This window comes from Podarcis melisellensis (genome assembly GCF_964234715.1).
Source record: "Podarcis melisellensis genome assembly, chromosome: 6".
Classification (NCBI taxonomy): domain Eukaryota; kingdom Metazoa; phylum Chordata; class Lepidosauria; order Squamata; family Lacertidae; genus Podarcis; species Podarcis melisellensis.
Genome location: NC_138538.1, coordinates 49,640,680 through 49,661,037, shown reverse-complemented (window position 1 = coordinate 49,661,037; position 20,358 = coordinate 49,640,680). Strand labels below are relative to the sequence as shown.

General features: G+C 44.2%; 2 protein-coding genes across 7 annotated transcripts in view; one reads left to right on the top strand and one right to left on the bottom strand.

The window, feature by feature from the left end:
• Positions 1-45: 45 nt before the first annotated feature.
• DPH2 (diphthamide biosynthesis 2) lies at positions 46-9,082 on the top strand. Of its 3 annotated transcripts, none has more exons than XM_081916222.1 (7): positions 50-240; positions 884-1,053; positions 2,185-2,297; positions 2,775-2,995; positions 3,835-4,467; positions 5,381-5,563; positions 5,952-9,082. In XM_081916222.1, the coding sequence occupies exons 2-7, from the start codon at positions 901-903 to the stop codon at positions 6,074-6,076; spliced, it is 1,428 nt and encodes a 475-aa protein (XP_081772348.1). In that variant the 5' UTR covers positions 50-240; positions 884-900; the 3' UTR covers positions 6,077-9,082. The 3 variants fall into 3 exon arrangements, with proteins under 3 accessions (XP_081772350.1, XP_081772348.1, XP_081772349.1); XM_081916223.1 differs by lacking the exon at positions 50-240 and adding an exon at positions 331-353; XM_081916224.1 differs by lacking the exon at positions 5,952-9,082 and having other exon boundaries at positions 46-240; positions 5,381-5,893.
• Positions 9,083-11,148: 2,066 nt separating this feature from the next.
• IPO13 (importin 13) overlaps positions 11,149-20,358 on the bottom strand; it is a 42,265-nt gene continuing 33,055 nt past the window's right edge. For 2 of the 4 annotated variants that reach the window (XM_081916218.1, XM_081916219.1), the window contains exons 15-20: positions 18,967-19,019; positions 13,930-13,996; positions 13,593-13,651; positions 13,131-13,220; positions 12,580-12,761; positions 11,149-11,791 (exon numbers count right to left, since the gene is read on the bottom strand). In XM_081916218.1, coding sequence (XP_081772344.1) covers positions 11,692-11,791; positions 12,580-12,761; positions 13,131-13,220; positions 13,593-13,651; positions 13,930-13,996; positions 18,967-19,019 — 551 coding nt within the window. In that variant the 3' untranslated portion in view covers positions 11,149-11,691. The remainder of the gene's footprint in view (positions 11,792-12,579; positions 12,762-13,130; positions 13,221-13,592; positions 13,652-13,929; positions 13,997-18,966; positions 19,020-20,358) is intronic. The other 2 variants (XM_081916221.1, XM_081916220.1) reach the window with 1 other exon arrangement.

Here is a 20,358-nt window from a genome sequence, read left to right as displayed (position 1 = left end):
CAATGCAGCGCGCTGATAGGCTTCCCGTTTCTTCTACTTTCCGAGGGCCTTGCTGTGTCGGGATCTTTTATTGGCTGCAAAGCTTCCCGCTAATGACGTAGGAGAGAGAAAGAGAAGCGAAGCGATAGAAAAAAGACGCATTCCGATAGGGAAAGGAGCGTGGCGTTCTCATTGGGTGCCTTTAACTCCACCCAGGAAGTGTATTGGTGGCCATGTGGTGGATGTTGGGGGGTCCTCTAGGTGAGTAGAGTGGCAGTAATGGGGCACAGTAGTTAATGTTTCTTATGGCGGGCGGGGGGATACAATTGTTTTGCGTGCAAAGGGGTTCCAGATTCAATTCCTGGCAGTTCCAGGTAAGGTTGAGAAATGCTTCTGCCCGAAATGCCAGTCAGTCCTCTTGACAACATGGAACTAGAGCAGGCATAGGCAAACTCGGCCCTCCAAATGTTTTGGGACTACAACAACTATCATCCCTAGCTAACAAGACCAGTGGTCAGGGATGATGGGAATTGTAGTCTCAAAACTTCTGGAGGGCCGAGTTTGCCTATCCCTGAACTAGAGAGACCGGTGGTCTGTCTTTGTGTAAGGAGCCTTCCTGAGTTCTTCTGTTTCCCAAGCCGCTTCAGTGCCATTTTCTTGTGTCTCTGCAACCCCATTTCAGTGCATGTTTCTGAATGAAGGAGGCATTCTAATCAGTGTTAGTGATTAGAAGCATGGATACAAAGGGTTTTAGCTATGTCGGTTCCCTACTGATTAATATAGAATATGATCCTGTAAATGTGACCTTGGAGAACTGACGCTCACGACCATTCTCATCCAGCATCTTGCTAGTAGTGGGATATTGCTATGCGGACGAGCATCACCTTGTATTTTTGTACTTTAGTTTGGATATAGGCCACCATGGCAACAGCATTCAGCAGTGATGGTGCTGAAGTTATGCAGCGGGCCGTGATTCCTGCAGAAGCAAGTGGACGTCCCCCAACCACCAGGCTGGAAGAGTTCTATGAACTGGAGAGAGCAGCTGCATTTGTATCTGATAATGGCTTCACTAAGGTGAGACAGTAGTTTGCCCTTTTGCCAGAAAGCTACAGGCATGAATGTCAGTTCTTCCCCTAGAGTTAGTGGACATCCCCGCCCCAAATAATCAAGTATTGGGGCACTAAATATGGGGGACTTTTAAAAAGTTTTGTTTTCCAAGTATGTCAAACAAATAAATATGTAGAAGCAGCTCACACACTACAGTATTTAAGGCAGAGATGTGGAATCCTCCCCAAGGGCCATATCTCCCAGGGGGAACATGCCAGCGATGGGAGAGCTGGGGTACATCTCTTCTCCCCCCACCTTTTCCTTTTCACCAGTGATGTGAGGTGGACTTTCTGGTGCTTTATTTTTCTACAAGGAAAAAATATGTTTCATAAGGTCACGATCAACAATGAATGGATGCTAGTTGCAAATACAGCATTAGGCAAACTTGGCAGTTTCAAGTTTTTAGCTCTTGTTTGCTAAATACAAGTAAAATAAAAATACCAAATTAGACCCTTCTCTAAGGCAGGTATTCTTCAACCTTTTCAGACCCAGGACCCACTTTTAACCCCAACATACATATGGAAAACTATTTCTTAATCTTTTATCATATATTTGCATGGTGGTTATGCTCCTGTTGTGACCCATCTTGGATCAGGCCGTGACGCACCAGTGGGTCCAAGTACACCTGTTGAAGGCCAGTGTTCTAGGGCATCACATATTGCCCTGTTCACACTATCCTAATTTTCAAAGGATTTTGTTCCAGTTCAGAATTGACTGGCAAACCCACATCACTGCTTACACATGTATGTCCATCCATTCTATTCTCTCTCCCCACCCATTCTTCCTCCTTTTTTTGCTTTTGCTCTTTGCCCTTCCCTGCTGCAATTAAGCTTAGAGGAAATTCATTTCGCTCAGTATGTAGGTTTTTGAGGGAGTCACAATGCAGATTGGGGGGGGGGGTAAATTAACCCTCTCCCCAGTGCTGCCACCCTCACCCTTCAAACCCCTCCCCCCATGGCAATTAGACTTACAAGAAAAAATCCTGTCCATGTGGATGGGACCTTTTTCTTCAAAGCCTAATTCCCCAGGAAACCCACAGTACTGCTAGCTGTGTACAATGGACATGTACTGAATAATTATCTTGGGTTTGTTTTGTAGGTTGCTCTTCAGTTTCCCGATGAACTCTTGCCAGATTCAGCAAGCCTTGCTAGCAAGATGGAAGCAGCAACTGGTGCCAAAATGTACATTCTGGGGGACACATCATACGGCAGGTGAGGTCACAGCAGGAACCTCCTTCCACATAAACACATGATAGAAGCTCAGGCCGTAGTCCTATAGACACTTGGGAGTAAGCCTCATTGAAAACATGGAACTTAGTGCTGAGAACATGCATAGGACTATACTGCAGGCTTGCATTTTCAAGGGGTTCTGTAGTAATATGTCAGCCTCTGGATGTTCAGCAGTCTCTTGACTGCCTCAGCTGGGGTGGGGGTACTATTTATGACAAGAGAGTAGGACTTTGGGATCATTAGTTGCTCCCCAGTTCCTGCATTTTGGGTGTTGGTAACAGAGTATTTTTCCCATCTGCTGTCAGGCCTGGGGCTCCTTGCATGCTGAGTGAGCTAGTGACAGGGGAAATCCAGTCTCTACAATGGTAACTACAAAGGAAGCATTTTTCTGTGTGATAGAGGTGGTAGGTGTTTTGAGGAATGCTGCCCTCCATAGCTAATGCTGTTGCTTTTCTTTAGCTGTTGCGTGGATGAAGTGGCAGCAGAGCACGTGGGCGCTGAGGCTGTGGTGCACTACGGCCCTGCCTGCTTGAGTCCCTGCCGCAAGCTGCCCGTGCTTCATGTGTTTGGCCGCAAACAACTAGACGTGGCGCGCTGCACAGAAGTCTTCCGGGAGCTGCATCCAGACCCTCTAGCTCATGTGGTTGTGCTGAGTGAAGTGGCCTATTTTCATTCTCTTGGTGAGACCATGGGGATCACAATGTGGGTGGTGGGTGGTATTCAAGAGGTACATCAGGCCAGGATGGGAAAAAGCTACAGTGGGCATCCTCTAACCTCAAACAGTGCTCTCCCTGCCAGTCCTGCCCTTTATGTCTTAGCTGCCTTCCAATGTTACTCAGTCTCAGCTTTTAACCCTCTCTACTATCCTCAGGGCTGGATTAACCAGGAAATGCCTATTTCTCTCCGTGCTCCCCACCTCAATTGCCACTAGGTTACTAGTTTGCAGTTTCCTCAACAATAACATTCTTCAGAGCAAAGCTAATAGACCTGCATGCTAATGTTCAAAGGCAAAACCACATAAATTAATTAGTGTTTACTCCTTTGTAGTTTGAATGAACTAGGAATGTGGTCAGTTAATGCACAGATACCTGCCAAAGAGGCTTTTATATGTTTTGTGATTCTATGAAAGTGAGAAAATTCAAAACAATACTCCTGTGAATGTTCCAATTTATATTTCTGATTTGGTGGCTGGAGGGGTTCTCTTTTAAAGGGCCACAGAAGTAATCTTTCCTTGTAATATTCACTTTCAGTTAACTCCCCTCTGTTTACATCCTTTAAATCAGGGATGGGGAACCTATTGCTCTCCAGATGTTGTTGGACTAGAAATCTCATCATCCCTGACCACTGGCTATGCTGCATGAGGCTGATAGGAGTTCCCCATCACAGCTTTAAACCTAGTGTCTAGCACAAGGGCCCTTCCCTGTCCATGGAAGAGGCCTGCTGAGTATTTGGAACAGTGAGGCGTATGTGACAGTTATGGTCTCTAAACTGAATGACTTTTCATTTCTCTTCCCCTCAGATAACCTGGCCGCTCTGCTGCACCCCATTTATCCCAATGTAGTTTTCTCTCAACTGGATAACAAGGAACTTCAGCCAGTTCCCGGGCTGGTGAAGAAATTTGGGCGGCACTTTGTAGTGGACAGTCAGCATGGTCTTGACAACTACGCCATGTTCTATGTGGGTTGTGAAGGCCCAGAACTCACCAACTTCATGCTGAGCTGGAACCGGTGTCCCTTCAGCTCCTTTAATCCTCAGACAGGACAAGGCCGACGGGAAACATTGGATGTGAACCGGGCCCTGAGGCGACGCCTCTATCTAGTGGAGCGGGCACGGGATGCCCAAGTAGTGGGCATTGTGGTGGGCACTCTTGGTGTGGCAGACTACTTGTCTGTTCTGGAGCATCTGCGTGGCATCATTCAGCGGGCAGGCAAACGGGCCTATACCTTGGCTGTGGGTAAACCCAACCCTGCAAAGCTGGCAAACTTTCCAGAGGTGGACATTTTTGTGTTGGTAGCCTGCCCACAGAACTCTTTGCTTGATTCAGCTGACTTCTACCGGCCTGTGGTCACACCCTACGAGCTGGAGATGGCATGCAATCCAGCACGGACCTGGACAGGCAGCTATGTCACAGATTTCCGTCACCTCCTACCAGGTAATACTAGGCTTCGTAACTGGAGAAATGAGTAGAGGCAAAACCAGTGAGCTCCTTTCACACCAGACTCTGGAAATTATGTTTGGTCACACACTTCCAAAATTCTTTCTGCAGGCATAAGGGTTTGAAAGTTGCTTTATTATAATGATAACTTGAGTCTCACGATGAATTGCAATTTCAGACTCATAAAAGCTGCACAGCTCTACCAATGCTCTTGGGCCTGCCCTGAAGGCATAGTCTGCTGCAGCAGCAATGACCATAAAGTTCCCTACACCCACACAAAGACAGACCAGCGGCAGGGAACAATTTCTACATTGGGGATAATTCAAATACATAGGGTTGTATCCAAAATAGTAACATGTCCTGTCAGTGCAAAGACTTTCACTTGCGCAATGAAACTCCCCCCTCCTCTTGCCCTGAATCTATTCTAGGGGTTCCCCTAACCCTTCAGAGCTGATTTGGGGAAGGAGGAAATGGGGAAGTTCCATTGTGCAAGCAGATATAATTGGGCTATGCGTACCTCCCATAGTCCTCTCCACATTTGCCATATGAAATGGTCAAATAAGAGTTGCACCTTGCAGTGGCCAGTGGGGCTGATGTTGCTCACCTGGCTTCCCCATGCCATGCATTGCTGCCAGTGACCAAGAGGGGAAAGGGCAAGGCAGTGGGGAGCTCAGTGTGGTATAGGTGCAGGAAAGGAAGCATCAGAGTAGCTATGCCCTTACCAAGTTCCCCAACCTCTCAGTAACAAGCAGCATGTTGGGAAGCCAGGCGAGCAATGCCAACCTCACCCACTGCTGTTTTCCATGTGCTAATTCTGCACCTCTTGATCATCCTTAGGTGGATAAAAGCAGGGCATGATTCTGGATGGGCCAAGCTTAGCTATTACTCTTTCCCTTGCTGTTGCCTGCAGGAGCATGTGAACACACCCCTTTCCCAGACAAGGTTTCAGAGGCTGACAGTGAACCCAGCATTTCACTCATCACCGGCGAGCTACGCTCAACTTGTCTTTATACAGCACCGGACCCAGAGCCAAGCTCTGGCACTTCTGTGACCTGCCGCAGCCATATGCATATGGCTGAGAGTAGCCCAGCAGGTATGTGTCTGAGGGGTCGGGAACAGATTATGTTAACGGTCCACACAAATGGTGGCAAATCTCATCTGTTAGGACCTTTCTTGTGACTAATGGTTGTTCTTGGGAGATGAAAATGGCTGTTTTGAAGTCTGTTATGTGGTGAATGTTTCAAAGGTTTATGCTAGTGTCAGAATAGCAATTAGCAGCCTAGTCGCCTTCCTCCATTTACTGTTGCAGTAATGAGTGGGGCAGTGGGCCCCATGGGCTCTTTCATCCATAATCTTGAATATACTGTAAGCTCTGTTCTCTTCCAGAGTGGTGTCTGGAATTCAGCTTGGGGAAATCATTTATGCTATGATCATTGTTCTTCTGTTTTGTTTTTGTTTGATTGATTTTTTGTGTGTCTTAGCCTCATTTTTGGAGTCACGAAGCTGGCGGGGGCTGGAGCAGCAGCTGGGGCAGTCAGCAGTCACAAAAGCCGTGGCTGGACGACGGGGAATTGCCATTGCATATGAAGATGAGCCTTCTGGATGACAGTACCAGCCGGGCCATGCTGAGAAAAAGTTGCCTTCCCTTTCTGCATCTAGATGAGATAACCAAACATGGTTTTTATCACAACCTTCTTCCTCCTATCCATAACTAGACACATGTATAAGGCAAGGAATATCACTTTCCCTGGCCTGGACATTCCTCTTGGTGGATGGATAGATCAATATTCTAACAGGCTGACATCTACAATACAGTAGTTCTGCCAAATGGTGTTTTTTATGTTAAGAAGCTAAGTAAACCTATTCTTCTCACTGTACTCTCAATTGTGCTGGTGTTTATCTGTGCACATAAAGCAGCCCTGGGCTAAGAGTAGCAGCACAGTAGACTTGGGGTTCTGTTGGGGGAACAGGGGTATGTAGCACTGCAGCTTAATTCACATGTGAAATTATACCACAGATCCCCATTTATCCAGCTTCCACTGGCAAGTGGAAGTTATAGTTAGCTATAACTTAGGGCACTCTTGGAAGCCAATTGTGCCCCTACATGCCCAGGCTCAACCTCTGCCATATTCTCATACATGGGAAAAGCAGATAAGAGTGCGATTGAGGAAGGAGGGCAGGTTTCTATACTCTGGTTGAACCTTGAGCTAATCCACACCATCCAGTGTTAAAGGTGTAACTAGAAGTTGGGAAAAGTTTTCCTATTGAGGCTAGGATTTTGTATCCTCGAGGAGTTAGATTTGCTGATAGCATGAGGAACTGAATTTTAGGATTCAGAAGCAAGAACCAGGCTTTGAATAGCTGGGGCATAAGAATCCTATGATAAAGAGCCAGTATAGTGGGTAGAGTGCTGAACAGGACTTTGGAGACTAGGGTTCATATGCCCACTCAGCCATGAAGCTCACTGGGTGATTTTGGGCTACTCAACTCACTACAACCCTGTAAGGTGGGTTGAAGGTAAAATGGGGAGAAGTATATATATCTCCTTGATATCTCTTTAGAGGAAAGGCAGGATACAAATGTAGTAAAAAAATAAGAACAGCCTTGCCGCATTAAACCAAAGGCCCATCTTGTCTAGGATCCTGTTTCCCACAGTGGGCAACCACATACCTACACCTATGGGAAGCACACAAGAACACGAGAGGCAATGGCATCCTATAGAAACAAGTAGAAATGGAATCCAATAGTTCTCCATACAGTTATACTCCTACAAAATATGCATTGTCTGCTCAGCTGGAGGTTACATATTTTGCTGCTCTTTGGAGTTTAAAAGCACAGAATGAAGAAAGGGGTGGCTGTTGATCTGTGTTAGCGAAAGAGTTTTGTACTAGCATCTTTCCTCCCAGTAGCAGGATAGGGTATGTTTATCCACTCGTCATTTCCGACCCACAAGCATAAGTCACTGACATCCTTAGATGTGTACCATCCGATATAATGCTCAAAGTTATTTCGGTTGAACATGACTATATGGCACTGCCTATCAAACAGAGAGGAGAAACATCATTCCATATCCTAATAGAGAAGAAAAATATAACACAGCTGGCACTGTGTTGTGTAAACATCTGCCATCCAATCAGGAATCAAAACAGCATTGAGCACAAGGTACAAGATGTACCGGATAAGGGATATATACATCCCTTAAGTCAAGAACCTACTTCAGTTAAAGCTAGTAACATTTTTAAGACTTAGAATAATTTGCCAATAAAAAAAACATTTTTAAACACTACTTGTAGACCTTGCTATGCCAAATAAAGTTCTATTTTAAATCCATTGGCATCCTTCCTTTCTCCTTATTTGGGCAACTTTTCTGAAGCATTAATACACCCAAATCAACTTCATAATTGTTTATCAGATAATAGGAGGGCCACTGTATGCTATGCACATTACAGCCCATCTGGCCAATGCTCTTAGTATCTGGCTGCGTATGTATGATCCCTGGGGTGGGGGCTTGTGATACATACCAGCAAAAAAGAAAAGTAATGGGAGTGGGAGAGGGAGAGATAGTAACTGGTAGAATGGGAACCTCCAGAAATGAGCACAGCATAAATTAGCACAGGGTAGTACAGAGAAGTAAGACTAGCTTATACCCAGTGTTCAAAACTCCCATTGTTCTAGGCACATTTTGCAACAGGGAATTCTGTTAGCACAAGTAGCTTCTGACCTCTGGGTGCAGTACTGCGCCTAAGATTTCAGATTAAAACTGCAGAGTGGAAGGAAAGGACCTTTTTCTGCCTCTCCACTTCCAGCTACTCTCTGAAGACTGGAGAAGAGACCCTCAAGAATATTAGTGGGTGAGCAGCGGAAGGAGAGACCATGTGAAAAATGAACATATTTTAGCTGCAGTTCATTCATTTTCAGCTTTGCATTCTTGTTACAAAAAAGTGTGCCTAGACATTCCATTGTTGCGCCCATACCCCAAGTTTAAGCTGCCATTTAGCTCCTAGCTTTCATATTTCTGTTTCTAACACTGCTTATACCGTGTCATAGCTGCTTTCCTGGTGCTCCCGCTCACCTTCTGCTGCTGTTATAATAGTTTGCTGAAGTGAGAGGGGCATACTGTAGCAGGCCAAGGCCCTAGAAGCAGCCAGGTGAGTTATTTTACACCAGGGTGGCTAACCATTGGCCCTTCAGATGTTGTTGAACTACAATTCCCACAAGCCTCAGCCAACATAGCCATTAGGTGTAATGGTAGCCCATCATAATTAGGAGGGCACCACATATACCTGTTTTACACAGCCACCCGCTGTGGAGAAAAGTCACACACCTCTACCCTTCACACATGGTCCAAAAAGTGAAGAAAGAGACCACCGCATAGCAATAGCTTAAAAGTTATAGACAGAAAGGCTAAGATAGACAGGAGTGGGGCAAACAATACTGAATAACCAAGGAAGTATGCAACTCCATAAACCATACTACAAAATGCAACATAACTGGAGAAGCCATGTTTAGACATGAGCACTGCTCCTAATCTCCGTAAGTTTGTTTCCTCTGAACACTATTTTCAGAACATCACCTACACATTCCATTCTCCAACTGCCATGCCATGCCATACCAGACCCCCCCCCCAAAAAAAAAGCACAAGAAAGGTATAACAGGCAGTCTTTTGCACAAGCTAGTAATGATTATGTTGCTTTTTGCTCCATGCTGCAAAGTAAGATTCAGTTCCATGGCCTCTTACAGTCTCTTGCTTGTACCTTCTACTCTACTTATACCACCTATGAAGACGTGGGTCAAGTGCTGTGTGCAATGCAAGCTCATCAGTCAAGGTCCTGGGCAGCAGTTGCATAGGTATCAGGTTCCGGAAAGCAGCAACATCATATGCTAAGCCCTGTAGCAGCCCATGACCACACCAGTGATCAATACCTTTCCTAATAAGGCAAAGTGTGGAGTGCTTAGATAAGCAGCATGGAAGTAAGAGCTTCAAATAAATAACTGAAAGGTACAGCACACAGCCTCAAAATGCTACTTTTTAAAGGAATGTTTCAGTGCAAAGAACACCAGACAGAAACACTGAAATCAATGGAAAGAGAGAAGGTGCAGCAAGGTACCACATGCCCAAACCTAGAAGGCACATTCTCTGCCAAGTACTGCTTGTTTTGTGCATTAATGTAGATACTTCTCTTTACCGGGGTGTAATCATGGCCACTGCTATAGAAATACCAGAGTACTGCTTTTTCCCTAATATAGCCAACTGTACTTTGTTCTTTCCATATGCATTGTGAAGGTTTCACATCTATTCAAGATAAGTAATCTATAAGATGGCTTGGTGGCTTAATTACAGATCACTACTCCCAATTTCTGATCAAAACACATAAACTACTTGGTTGCACTGATTAGCTAAACATTAAGTCCACATTTGATGTGAAGATTTCTGATATAATTTGACTTTTTTAACCAGTGAAAGCAGTTACTTAACAAGCCAGGATTACACAAAATGCTTATCTTGTTTCCAGATTCAAAGTACTTCATCTGCCTGAACTGGAACAACCCTTACTTGGAAAAAAATACGGTATACCCTATTCACTTTTCAAGACTTGACCTAGAACAGTGCATTGTCAGTATGCTACTTTTTGCATTTACTTAAGATGCCTGGTTTTGTTTCAGCTTCTGTTGTCCCATAAGCATATTCTTCCCCAAGAACATGTTTTGCCTTGGAAATGCAGAAGCTCCAGCTGATGTCTACATAAACCTCTAGTACAGCAGTTCCCAAACCATTTTTTCATGGACCACTTGGAAAATGCTGTGGATGGTGCAGGTCTCAGCCAGCTACTTTTTTGTTTTATAACTCATACTCTAAATAACTGCAGTCTTTTATTTCTAATGCGATGGATATGCCTGTTTTTTTGTGAGCAACGTTCTGTGAAGTCCATCTCTATCATCAGAAAATATAAAGTGCAGGGCCAAGTACAGATACTTGTGACCACTCCACAAACCACCTCAATGGAGCCTGCAAGTGTTTGAGAACTTCTGCTCCAGTACTTTACCACACTGGTATCTGCTATTGTTATTTAGATGGTTCAATGGTTACTTTGGTAAGCTCTTGTTAAATAGAAAGGATTGACTAAGGTTCAAGCCATCCCAACCTGCTCTTATGTAAACTGAGCTTCACTACCGAGGGTTAGGAAACATTACAGCAAGTCTCAGGTTAGGAACCTACTCGTGTTGTATGGGGAGGTAAGACTGAAAAGGGCCCTGGAGTCATTCTGAATTGCACATTTGCTCAACTTGGTTAGTCTCCAAACCTGCAATACCAACAATCCCCCATATGAAAATGATTTGCTCCTCTTCCATCATTCCACCATAAACAGTAGCACACCCTCAGATCCATTGTTACATCTTGATCTTCAGCTGCAGAAGCAACCAGGGACATTTTTCATCAGAGCACATAAAGGTGGCTGCAATCCTTTTAAATGAACCTAGAAACTATCATTCATATTACAGGCTAGTATGATAATATGCCTTCCACGGGATGCTCCTATAGATTGTTGCCTGCAAAAAGAAAATTTGAACTGGTTATGCAACTTTGCCAGCACACCAATAAATGCAAAGGCTGGCAGGTATGCTTCCTTCTGAGAAGCTAACTTTGATTCTTTCCAATACTTTGTTGCAGAATTTGGATTTCTTCTTTGTCCAAAATGACATCATACTCTTCTTTATTACCCGTTAGGCTAGGGCAGCTATAAGTGCAACTGCAGCTGCTACAGCTTTTTACCCTCCCCTGCCCAATATTGTCCAGAAGTTACGTCTCTTCCCCCAATTCACCAAACACCACAGCTTAGAAATAGCCTTAATATAATTCAAGGCTGCAGGGCCTTCCACTTCAGTCAGACACAAGCTGCCTCATGCAGGGCAAAGGCAGACTCTTTAGGAACAGACAATACCACAGATATGTCTACAGGAGTGTGCCGGGAAAACAAGGGGCAATCATTGCACCAGTCTAGCAGGGGGAGGAAATCTCCTCAGCTCCAGCCTGTGCTCCAAGTCCTTGTAGCCTGCTGCCTCTGAACATGCAGGAGGGATGGACAAACAGCTCATTCTTGAGAGGAGCAGCCTCAGCAGGTTAGTTGCAGTTATCGTCCTATGAGCTGGTTCAATAGCAGCGTTAGGCAGTGGCAGGTAGCCAGCAGATCTGTTCATGCTCCTGTTTTGCTACATGGCCCCTCAGTAGTCTGCTGTGTATTCGGTACCATGTAGTCCTCGGCACAGCAGCGTGAACTCCTTTACCATCTCCTTCACACGCCGTTTGTTCACTCGCTCTCTGCTAACACAGAACAAGAACGATGAAAGGCTGATATATAAGAATGGTGAATGAGTCACTTAAAAATACAGCTAGAGCTGAGTCGGATGTTCCCATACACAAGGGCACCACCCAGTGCCAAACCCATGGAATCCCCAGCACTGAGAGCTGGGCACTGCAGACGTGCTCCGCACAGCTACTATAATCATTGCTGCCCTCCATTAAGACATCCTCTTTCAAATAACTCATGTTCCTGTTCTGCAAATTATCATTCACCAGTGCATCTCAGTTCATCGGTGTCTGGATTAATCTAGTGAATCCTGCTCTTCCAGCCATAAGAATACAAGAAGAGCCTGCCAGAACAGGCCAATGGCCCGATACAGCAGGCTCTGCTTATGTTCCTGTTATAATAATTATTAAATGCTGGTGAATTCATGGGTCTTTACATGGAGTAGCAGGGCTTAAAGGAGAAACCAAAGCAACACCAAGATAGGTAGCATGTCTCTACAAGGATAAAAACTCAAGTTCATGTTTAGTTTCCGTGCTACACTTTTCTATTTACCTCTACTTTATATAAATACCTTGAACCTTTCTGAACATCTTAATTAATTAACTAAAAAATAAAAAAATAAACAAGCTCTTTATTGTAGATGATTCTGGGGAGAACAGTTGAACCTGGGGAAATGCTCAGTATCTATCATGATCATTCATGACAATTTGGGGGCACAGATAGAAAGCTGAAGAGCCAAGAAACCCGCTTATACATCTTCCCCAACTCAGTCTTCCAGAAAAGTCTTCAAGAGAAAGTTCACCTGAGAATTTGTTGGCTGAAGATTTCCTTTTGTTCAGGGCTGACACGGGCTGATGGAAAACCATCCTGCTGCATCACTTCCTTGATCCAGACACTCAAGTAACTGAAGCAGTGCTTGTTGAGAGCAAAGAGGATCTCAGCAAAGTGATCCATCAAGTTGCGTGCGGCTTGGCCACCTATACCCTGCAGATGGAGCAAATCCAGTTAACACCGGACAATAATCCTCCCAGGAGACTGCACTGCAGGAGGGAGCATTACATTACAAACCTAAGAAGGCTCCAGCAGATTGCATCAAGGAAGTGTTTTTAAAAAGGAAGTGGCCAAGGTGGCACACTTGCTTGGGAGTAAGCACCACTGAACCTAGTGGAACACGCTTCCAAGTAAGACACGAAATACTAGATCAGGCTGCAAATCATACAGGGATATTCTGGTTAGAAGGGAGCTGAATTAATAAAACATACTGGAATAAGTGCAGCTTATCTGTGAACATGGCTCCTTCCAGTTATTCCTTCTAATTGTCCCTGACTTAGCTTGAAAAGCCCCACTCCTTACCTCAAGCACAGCCTGCAGCAGCATTTTGCCATTCTCATGTACCACTTGTCCCACCGGTGGAATCTCCCCACAACGTGGCAATAACTCAGTCTGTAAGAAACAGTGAGAAGGAATTGATGCAAACTGTATTGCTAGAACTCAGATATATAGCCATCTGTCTCCAGTTCCATGTAGGAGACAAGCACATGCCTGTATACATGTCCAAACAGAGTGGAGGCATATACAGTTAGGAGAAAATGCCTCCATACAAAAAATCCCAACTGCAAAAGAAAATAAAAAGGCCCAAATGGCAACTTATGAAAGGAGAAGCTCCTTTCTGGAATTTGGAGGAGGCTCCCTCTCACCAGTTCTGGGTGCTTCTCCATCCTGTCCCAGCACAAGTGCTTCCAAGCCACTTGGCCCAAACGCAACTTTGCCTGTACCATTGGCCAATGGCAGATCTAGCAAAAGCAAAACACTCACAAAAAAGCCACAGGCAGCTTTGACAGTTGGTGCTTCAGGGAACTTCAAGGAGATCACACCTAGAGGGAAAGCAACACTTCAGGACTCAGCTAACACAATTCAAAGCTTTCCACAGGAGCAGGAAGGAAAGGAGCCTTCCCTTCTGCAAGCATAAGGACTTTACATGGAGCTTCAGCTGGTCTGATTGGAGGGGTGTTTCTACATCAAACATGCAGGCTGTTGTCATATATCTGAACCTTTAAGAAACACTGCCTCATTTGGCTAAATCAGCTTTCCCAACTGCATCAAGGGAGCTCAATTTTTTGATAGCTTAGTCTTACGGGGCCTGCCTACTCACCACAATGGAATACTGCTTTGACATCCAGGCTGCTACACAGGAACAGGTCAGGTTTCCGTTTGAGTGCCTGCAAGGTACACACACATACACAGACAATAAACACAGCTCTGGCAAACCGGGGCAAAAAAGTGCCACAGAATAGCTCCCTGGCCAAGACCCCCATGTGCACTTACCTGGCCATCAGCCATGGTGCACAGTAAGTCAGATATGGCAGGAAGGGAAAGAACATAAGTAGGACACTTCTGAAGTCAAGGGCATCAAGGACTCCAGGTAATTAAGAGCCTCTGAAGACACATGTAATTGAAACATTACCTAGAAACAACCTACTAGGATTCCTACTTTGCTACAAATGAAGAAATCCAGATATGGACCGTCAGGAAAGGGGGCTCATCTAGTTTCAGTATTCCTGTTAAACTACAAAAAGGCTGATTTTACTTGTGACTTAATATAAATATTGCTGCCTGGCAGCTTATTTCAGCACCATAGACAGCAAGCACAGGCAAGAATTTTGCGAGCCTATCCAATTCAGCACCTTGGACAGCAGTCCCCACTGTTGAATGACCTAAACATCTGCTCCACCATGGCATTCGCAAAACAAGGTGAGACCTATTAACAAACAGGGCCCTAAACAACTTATACTCCCATATAGCTATGTGAAGTATGTGCTTTGTCAATGAAGCACGATCTTCCGGGGCTGCAGAAGTATTGCTTGTTGTACCTGCAACTGGATACCAATCACTGCAATGACTAGCTTCCAAAGCTTTGCATTCTCAGTTTCCACTCTACACACCTTGATTGTCCACTTGTTCATCACCCAGGTGGAAGGAGCAAAGAGAGTTAAGGGAAGTGCTGTAATTCAGTGGCAGAGCATCTGCCTTGCACACTGAAGCTCTCAGGTACAATTTCCGACATCTGCAGGTAGGGCTAGGGATGTCCCCTGCCTGAAACCTGGCAGAGCCACTACCAGTCAGTGTAGACAATACTGAGCTAGATGGACCAATGGTTTGACCTGGTGTAAGGCACCTTCCTATGATCCAACGTTATGTCCCTTTCTGTCATGCAATGGTAAATATCTGCCTGGTGCTAATCTGCAGAGTTTTCAATGGCTCTTGTATTGCAAATGCTACTGTTAAAACTGCTATGGAATACTGCTAATACTCTAAAGTTTTAAAAATAATTTTTATTCCATCACCCTAGTAAAGAATGTTTCGTTTGTTTGCATCCCTCCAAGTACATTTTTACATATTGACGGCCAGTTTCAACTAATGAGCCCCACTAGCAGAACTAGCGCAATGGGGCTTCCCCTCTTCCCTCTCCCTGCACCCAAATTGGCTGGAGAAGGGCCAGGAGGCCCCCCCAAAACAGCCTGCAGGAGGAAGAGAGGGGCATCATTCCATATGGCAAGATGAAGCGCTTGCTTTGACAGAATGATTGCCATAGTGCTATGTTGAATTCCTCCCACAATGTGTTACAGCCAACTAAGTGGAAACAGATTTGCTTAGTACACAGTGCATTGTGAGCCATCAGTATAGAAATAGATAAAAAGGCCAATTAAATCAAATGTCTGAGCCCACAAATCTTTGTATTCCATTACTGAAACATTTGCTCATATCCAAAGTGAAGCAAATTAAACCATGCAGAATAAATTATATTAATACCTATACAGGTCTCCATAAACAATTTAGCCAATATACCACATAATGACAACCAGTTAAAGGAAACTCAGTGCTAGCTCACAATATGCTCATGACTTGACACTAACCCTTTGTCTCTCAACAACTACCTTTGTATCAAAGCAACCTTATGGGGGTGCGCTAAAACTAGGACCTCTAAGAACATATTTAAAATTTTCATGTAAACACCTATGCTAGAGGAATGACTCTAGTGTTCTGACATTTTAAGCAATTAAAATTGTTTCACAAAAGATCATTCTTTTGCATCTCCCTTTCCTCTTCACTTCTTTTTTTCTTCTACAAGGCAATACACACAATTTCAGGAAAGCTCAAATGTATATTTAAGCCTAGGCTGCTGGTCTTTTGATTTAGGGATAATATAGGCATTAGTGGGGCAATACTTGCAAATCAAGATGATTTGATTTTTGAACAAAGAAAGGAAAATGGTATATATTCTTGCATTATTCTGCACACAGACACAACATTTATGTTTCACAATGTACCAGTCCACTTGAATGGACAAGCAGTGTTGTTACATACTCAATGGTCTTCTCATTTTAGCAAACTGACCCTTCTGCTAGGCCTGTATTCGAGTCTCACTAGATGGCTTCAAAGAAAGTGCATGCCTGATGCTGATGCTGTGAAGAATTTTCCTACTGATTGTCTCCACACTAAGCGTGAGGGGAGAACATTCCCCTAGGATTTCAGACTTCTCAAATATTCCTATATCCAGTGTCTTTTAACTTGGTTGTTGGGACAGAACGAGCCTGGACATGGGCCACCAGTTGGGCAAGTTAAACATAGCAAATGTTAACAGAAGTCTTCTAGGGCATTGCCAATTTAGGCTTACTCCAGGAGAGAAGGGTATAGGTGACATTCTGCCAATGGGACACCGTCAGCAAATTATAGGAAAATGGCAGACTGCAGAAGTTGCACTTTCAAATGCAACCCAGTCCTCTTTGCCTCATACAGAATCCAGAACCATGCATAGTTTGGAACCATGTTACCTCAAGGGTCATATTCTCCCATATAAATCCACTCTGCCTCTTTTGTTTTAGTTGAGTTCTTGCTCCAAGTACTACAGGTGTATGTAGACTGGTAGCCACAAAGAGCATGACTCTTTGGGTGATGGCAGCCTGCCCTTGGAAGTGTCTCTCTAGAGAGTCTGCTAAGATGCATTTTGGTGCATGGCCCAAACATATTCTTAGCAAGGCAGTTGGAAGATGAAGAGTTTCAAATGCTGGACTACTGTAATTAATCTTTTAGTTACAAGTGTTTCGAATATTGCTTCAGAATTTTATTGTATCTTATTGTAAGCTGTTTTGTGGGACTGGTGGACCAGGAGGTAGTATTTTATTTTTTTACTCAAAGAAATAATGAAAGTGCTAATGACAATATGGGGAATAACCAGTATATCAGCTGCCTCTCTCTCCTCTTTTGGGGTGTGTGTTAAATTTTAATGTGAATGCTGAGAGATAGCAAAAGTGCAATGGGACTTAGGCTCACAGATGAAGTAGAATAAGCGACATAAGAATAAGAATGCCAGTGACACCAAGATGCAGAGTACAGTGTCTCCAGACCACCAGCTTTCACATCTCCAAAAAAAGTGGTGAACAAAACATACTGGGCACTAGTAGCTAAATCAGCCCAATCCCAGGCAACTTCTAATTTGAGCTTCTCTCAAATTTTATGGAGGCAAACAAACAATATTTATTCAACCAAGGGAGGAAAGTGTGTGTGTATGTGTGTATATATGCAAGAGAGGAAGACATACAATATAAAAAAGTATTAATAGCGTTGTTTTGAGTCCACTGAAACACTACTGCTTTAATTTCCAGCATGAGCCAAACTATGACACCCACTGTCCCAGACACGGTGCTGCATTTTTTAATTCTTCAGGATGAATATTGGCTGATGATTAGGTCTCGTCTGGATGCAGTCAGTCAGAAGATCTGGGGTCCCAAGTTGTTCCATGTCGAACTGCATGAGCTACTGTGGGGCTTTCAACTGTGTCTGGATGCCCCAGGGGCTTCTCCTAGTCCCTCTCTTCACATCTACCATTCCAACTCCTTTTCCTTCATCTGGCTAAAGCTACTCCCTACCCCCCCCTCCTAGGATGAGATTGTTCCAACCCTTTCCTGAGAACATGGATCCACCATAGGGTTCCACCTATATAATTATAACTGATTTCAGTATTTGATATTTAACTGTACATTGATAGCTGACATCCCCTTAACATGATGACAAAACAAGAATAAGAACTCTAAAGGGTGGCATTTTAATTTTGCGATTTGCTGTTGTCAAATTTCAGAATTTTCTGGAAGTTTGTTACTGTGTTACTGAATAGAAGTGTGAGTATTAGCTGATGGTCAGGGGTCTCTTTACCTTTACCTATTAGAAACATTGCCTCCCATATTTGCATCTGTATTAACTGCCACAAGGGGGAGCTAAGCACTCAGATACTTCCCCCATCACAGTATACAGAAACCCCATTAGGCAACAATAAACCAGAGCCAACGAGAGAGCATCTTATTACAGTCAGGAGATCAATATATAAGATCCCACCCCATTCTGCTCCATCAGTTCTTAGTGCTGCAGCTTATTTTCAGTCTAGGGATTGCTCATTCTAATCCACTTGCTGGGGGTGCTTCATCCTTCACTTACTCCAGGGAATGATACCCACCAGCCTCTGTTTGTATTCCACCACCACTGCTTTGCCCTGCCCTGTGCATGATGTCATTACAGCATTAGAGACAGAGCTCTATGGAAGAAGCACAATCTGGGGGGAAAAACAAAACACCAGACACAGGAAGCCTTGGCAGAAATGCTGGAGTGCAGAAGGGTTTGGGGGTCAAACACGGGAGACAAGGCTCATCTGCTATCCTTGCCCATTAGATCAGCTGCCCCTCCCAGATCCACCAAGTTACTGAATACATCACTCCTACCTAATAAACAGAAACTATGGACTTGCCAGCATTTGTAAAGAAGTCAGAGTCACTTCAGAAAAGCACACAGATCTATACCAGGACTGGAATGCTGCTGCCATAACTCTTGAACTACATTTACCAATTTTTCAGCAGCCCCCTCCTGGGCAAGGCCACACCACATGACTTGAAAACAAACCCAACCTACAAGCCTTGTTGCATCACTAGGTATTGCCCCTTGGGGAATGGAAAGGGCAAACTCACACCTATGAAAAAGGAGAATGTTTTGTTTTCAACTTCCACGGAAACAGATGGAGAAACTCGATATTCAACTAAAAGGAAAAAACGTTGTCAACAGAAAGCTAAAAATAGGTTTAAATTGAATTAAAAAAGAGAAAGAGAGAGAACAGAAAGTGAATGAATAAGAAACTAAAACACACCTGTGCCAGGAGTTGCATAAATGAATCAACAATATCAGGATGATCCCTGGGCCCTAAAAATATAATAAAGATGTAACTGAAGAGAAAAATCATACAAACAGCAACTCAACATCATATAGTTATGTGATACAGAAAGAATTTACAAGTGAAAACAGGAGTAAGGGAAGGAAGGGGAGGGTGCAAGGGGGTGGGTCGAGGAGGGCAGGCACATGAGCAGCTTGAAGCAAGTTAAAGAAACAAAACATACAAAAATCATGGAGCTTGGAAACCCAAGAACAGAAAGAAAGTGCAAAGGAATAGGCCTGTGCCCAGAGTCCCCTGCCAAGCACCAAGGATAGGAAGGGGAGAGCTCATTGCACCCTAGCAAGGGAAGAGAGAAGCAGGAGCTAACTGGACACCAGCTTCATGTGGAGAACGAGCACATTTGAACTGGATACATGTTATCATGATTTACTTAGTCCTGAAAGACAACTCCAGAGTCAAACAACAAATCCAGTATTGACATGGAGTAGGCACAAAGTATTGGAAATCCACTAGAGTGCCGGGTGGACAGTCCCAACACAATATTTTCCTAACACCCATGTCCACATGCCTGCCTAGTTGGGAAGAACCCAACTTTCTGGCATTTTCTGCAGGGAAAGGCCAGTGTGGTTGCTGGTAAGCATACTTCCATTCCACAAAACAGAAAGCCTTGTGGCATTATAAATTTAGCAAATTTATTATCACATAAGCTTTCCTGGATCTGAGAATTCTCTTCCTCCATGTTGGCTATGCCTGACCCAGTCAGGCAATAACAGGGCATCACTCCAAGTACTAGTTGCTTCCCATCAATTCTGAGTTCAAACAAGAACCTGGAGAAGGAAGCAGATACCCCACCAACCATGCTGACTGGATCTGTACATGTATTCCAAGCTTTTCATCTCAGCTGGGGTCAACATGGAGTCAATATGGCAGTTCCATGCAAAGGCAAGTCCAAACACTTGCTGGGAATTTCACAAAGCTGTAAAAGGAATCCTTTGAGCTGGAGAACCAGGGAGATAGGATACAGAGTCCACATGACAAATGTTTTATTTAGGCCACAGGAAAAAAAACACCCTGATGAATATGGTCGACTCCATAAAGAGCCATGATGGGGTTAACTGAAAGACATTACAACACACTCCTGAGTGATTCTTGCTTTCTACTCAGAGCCGATTGCTCGCTTCATCTTCCTCTTGGGGCCCTAACCCAGGAATCTGACACGGGGAGGGCACATTTCCAGTCATGAAGGACAGGAGAAGAGGGAGAAATGGCAGCACTACTGTCCACTCAGGCACTGATACCTGAGGAGAAGCATGCCAGAGAGTCCACCTCAGCAAGAGCTTTTCATCTTCATCTGTACCAGCTAAAAGC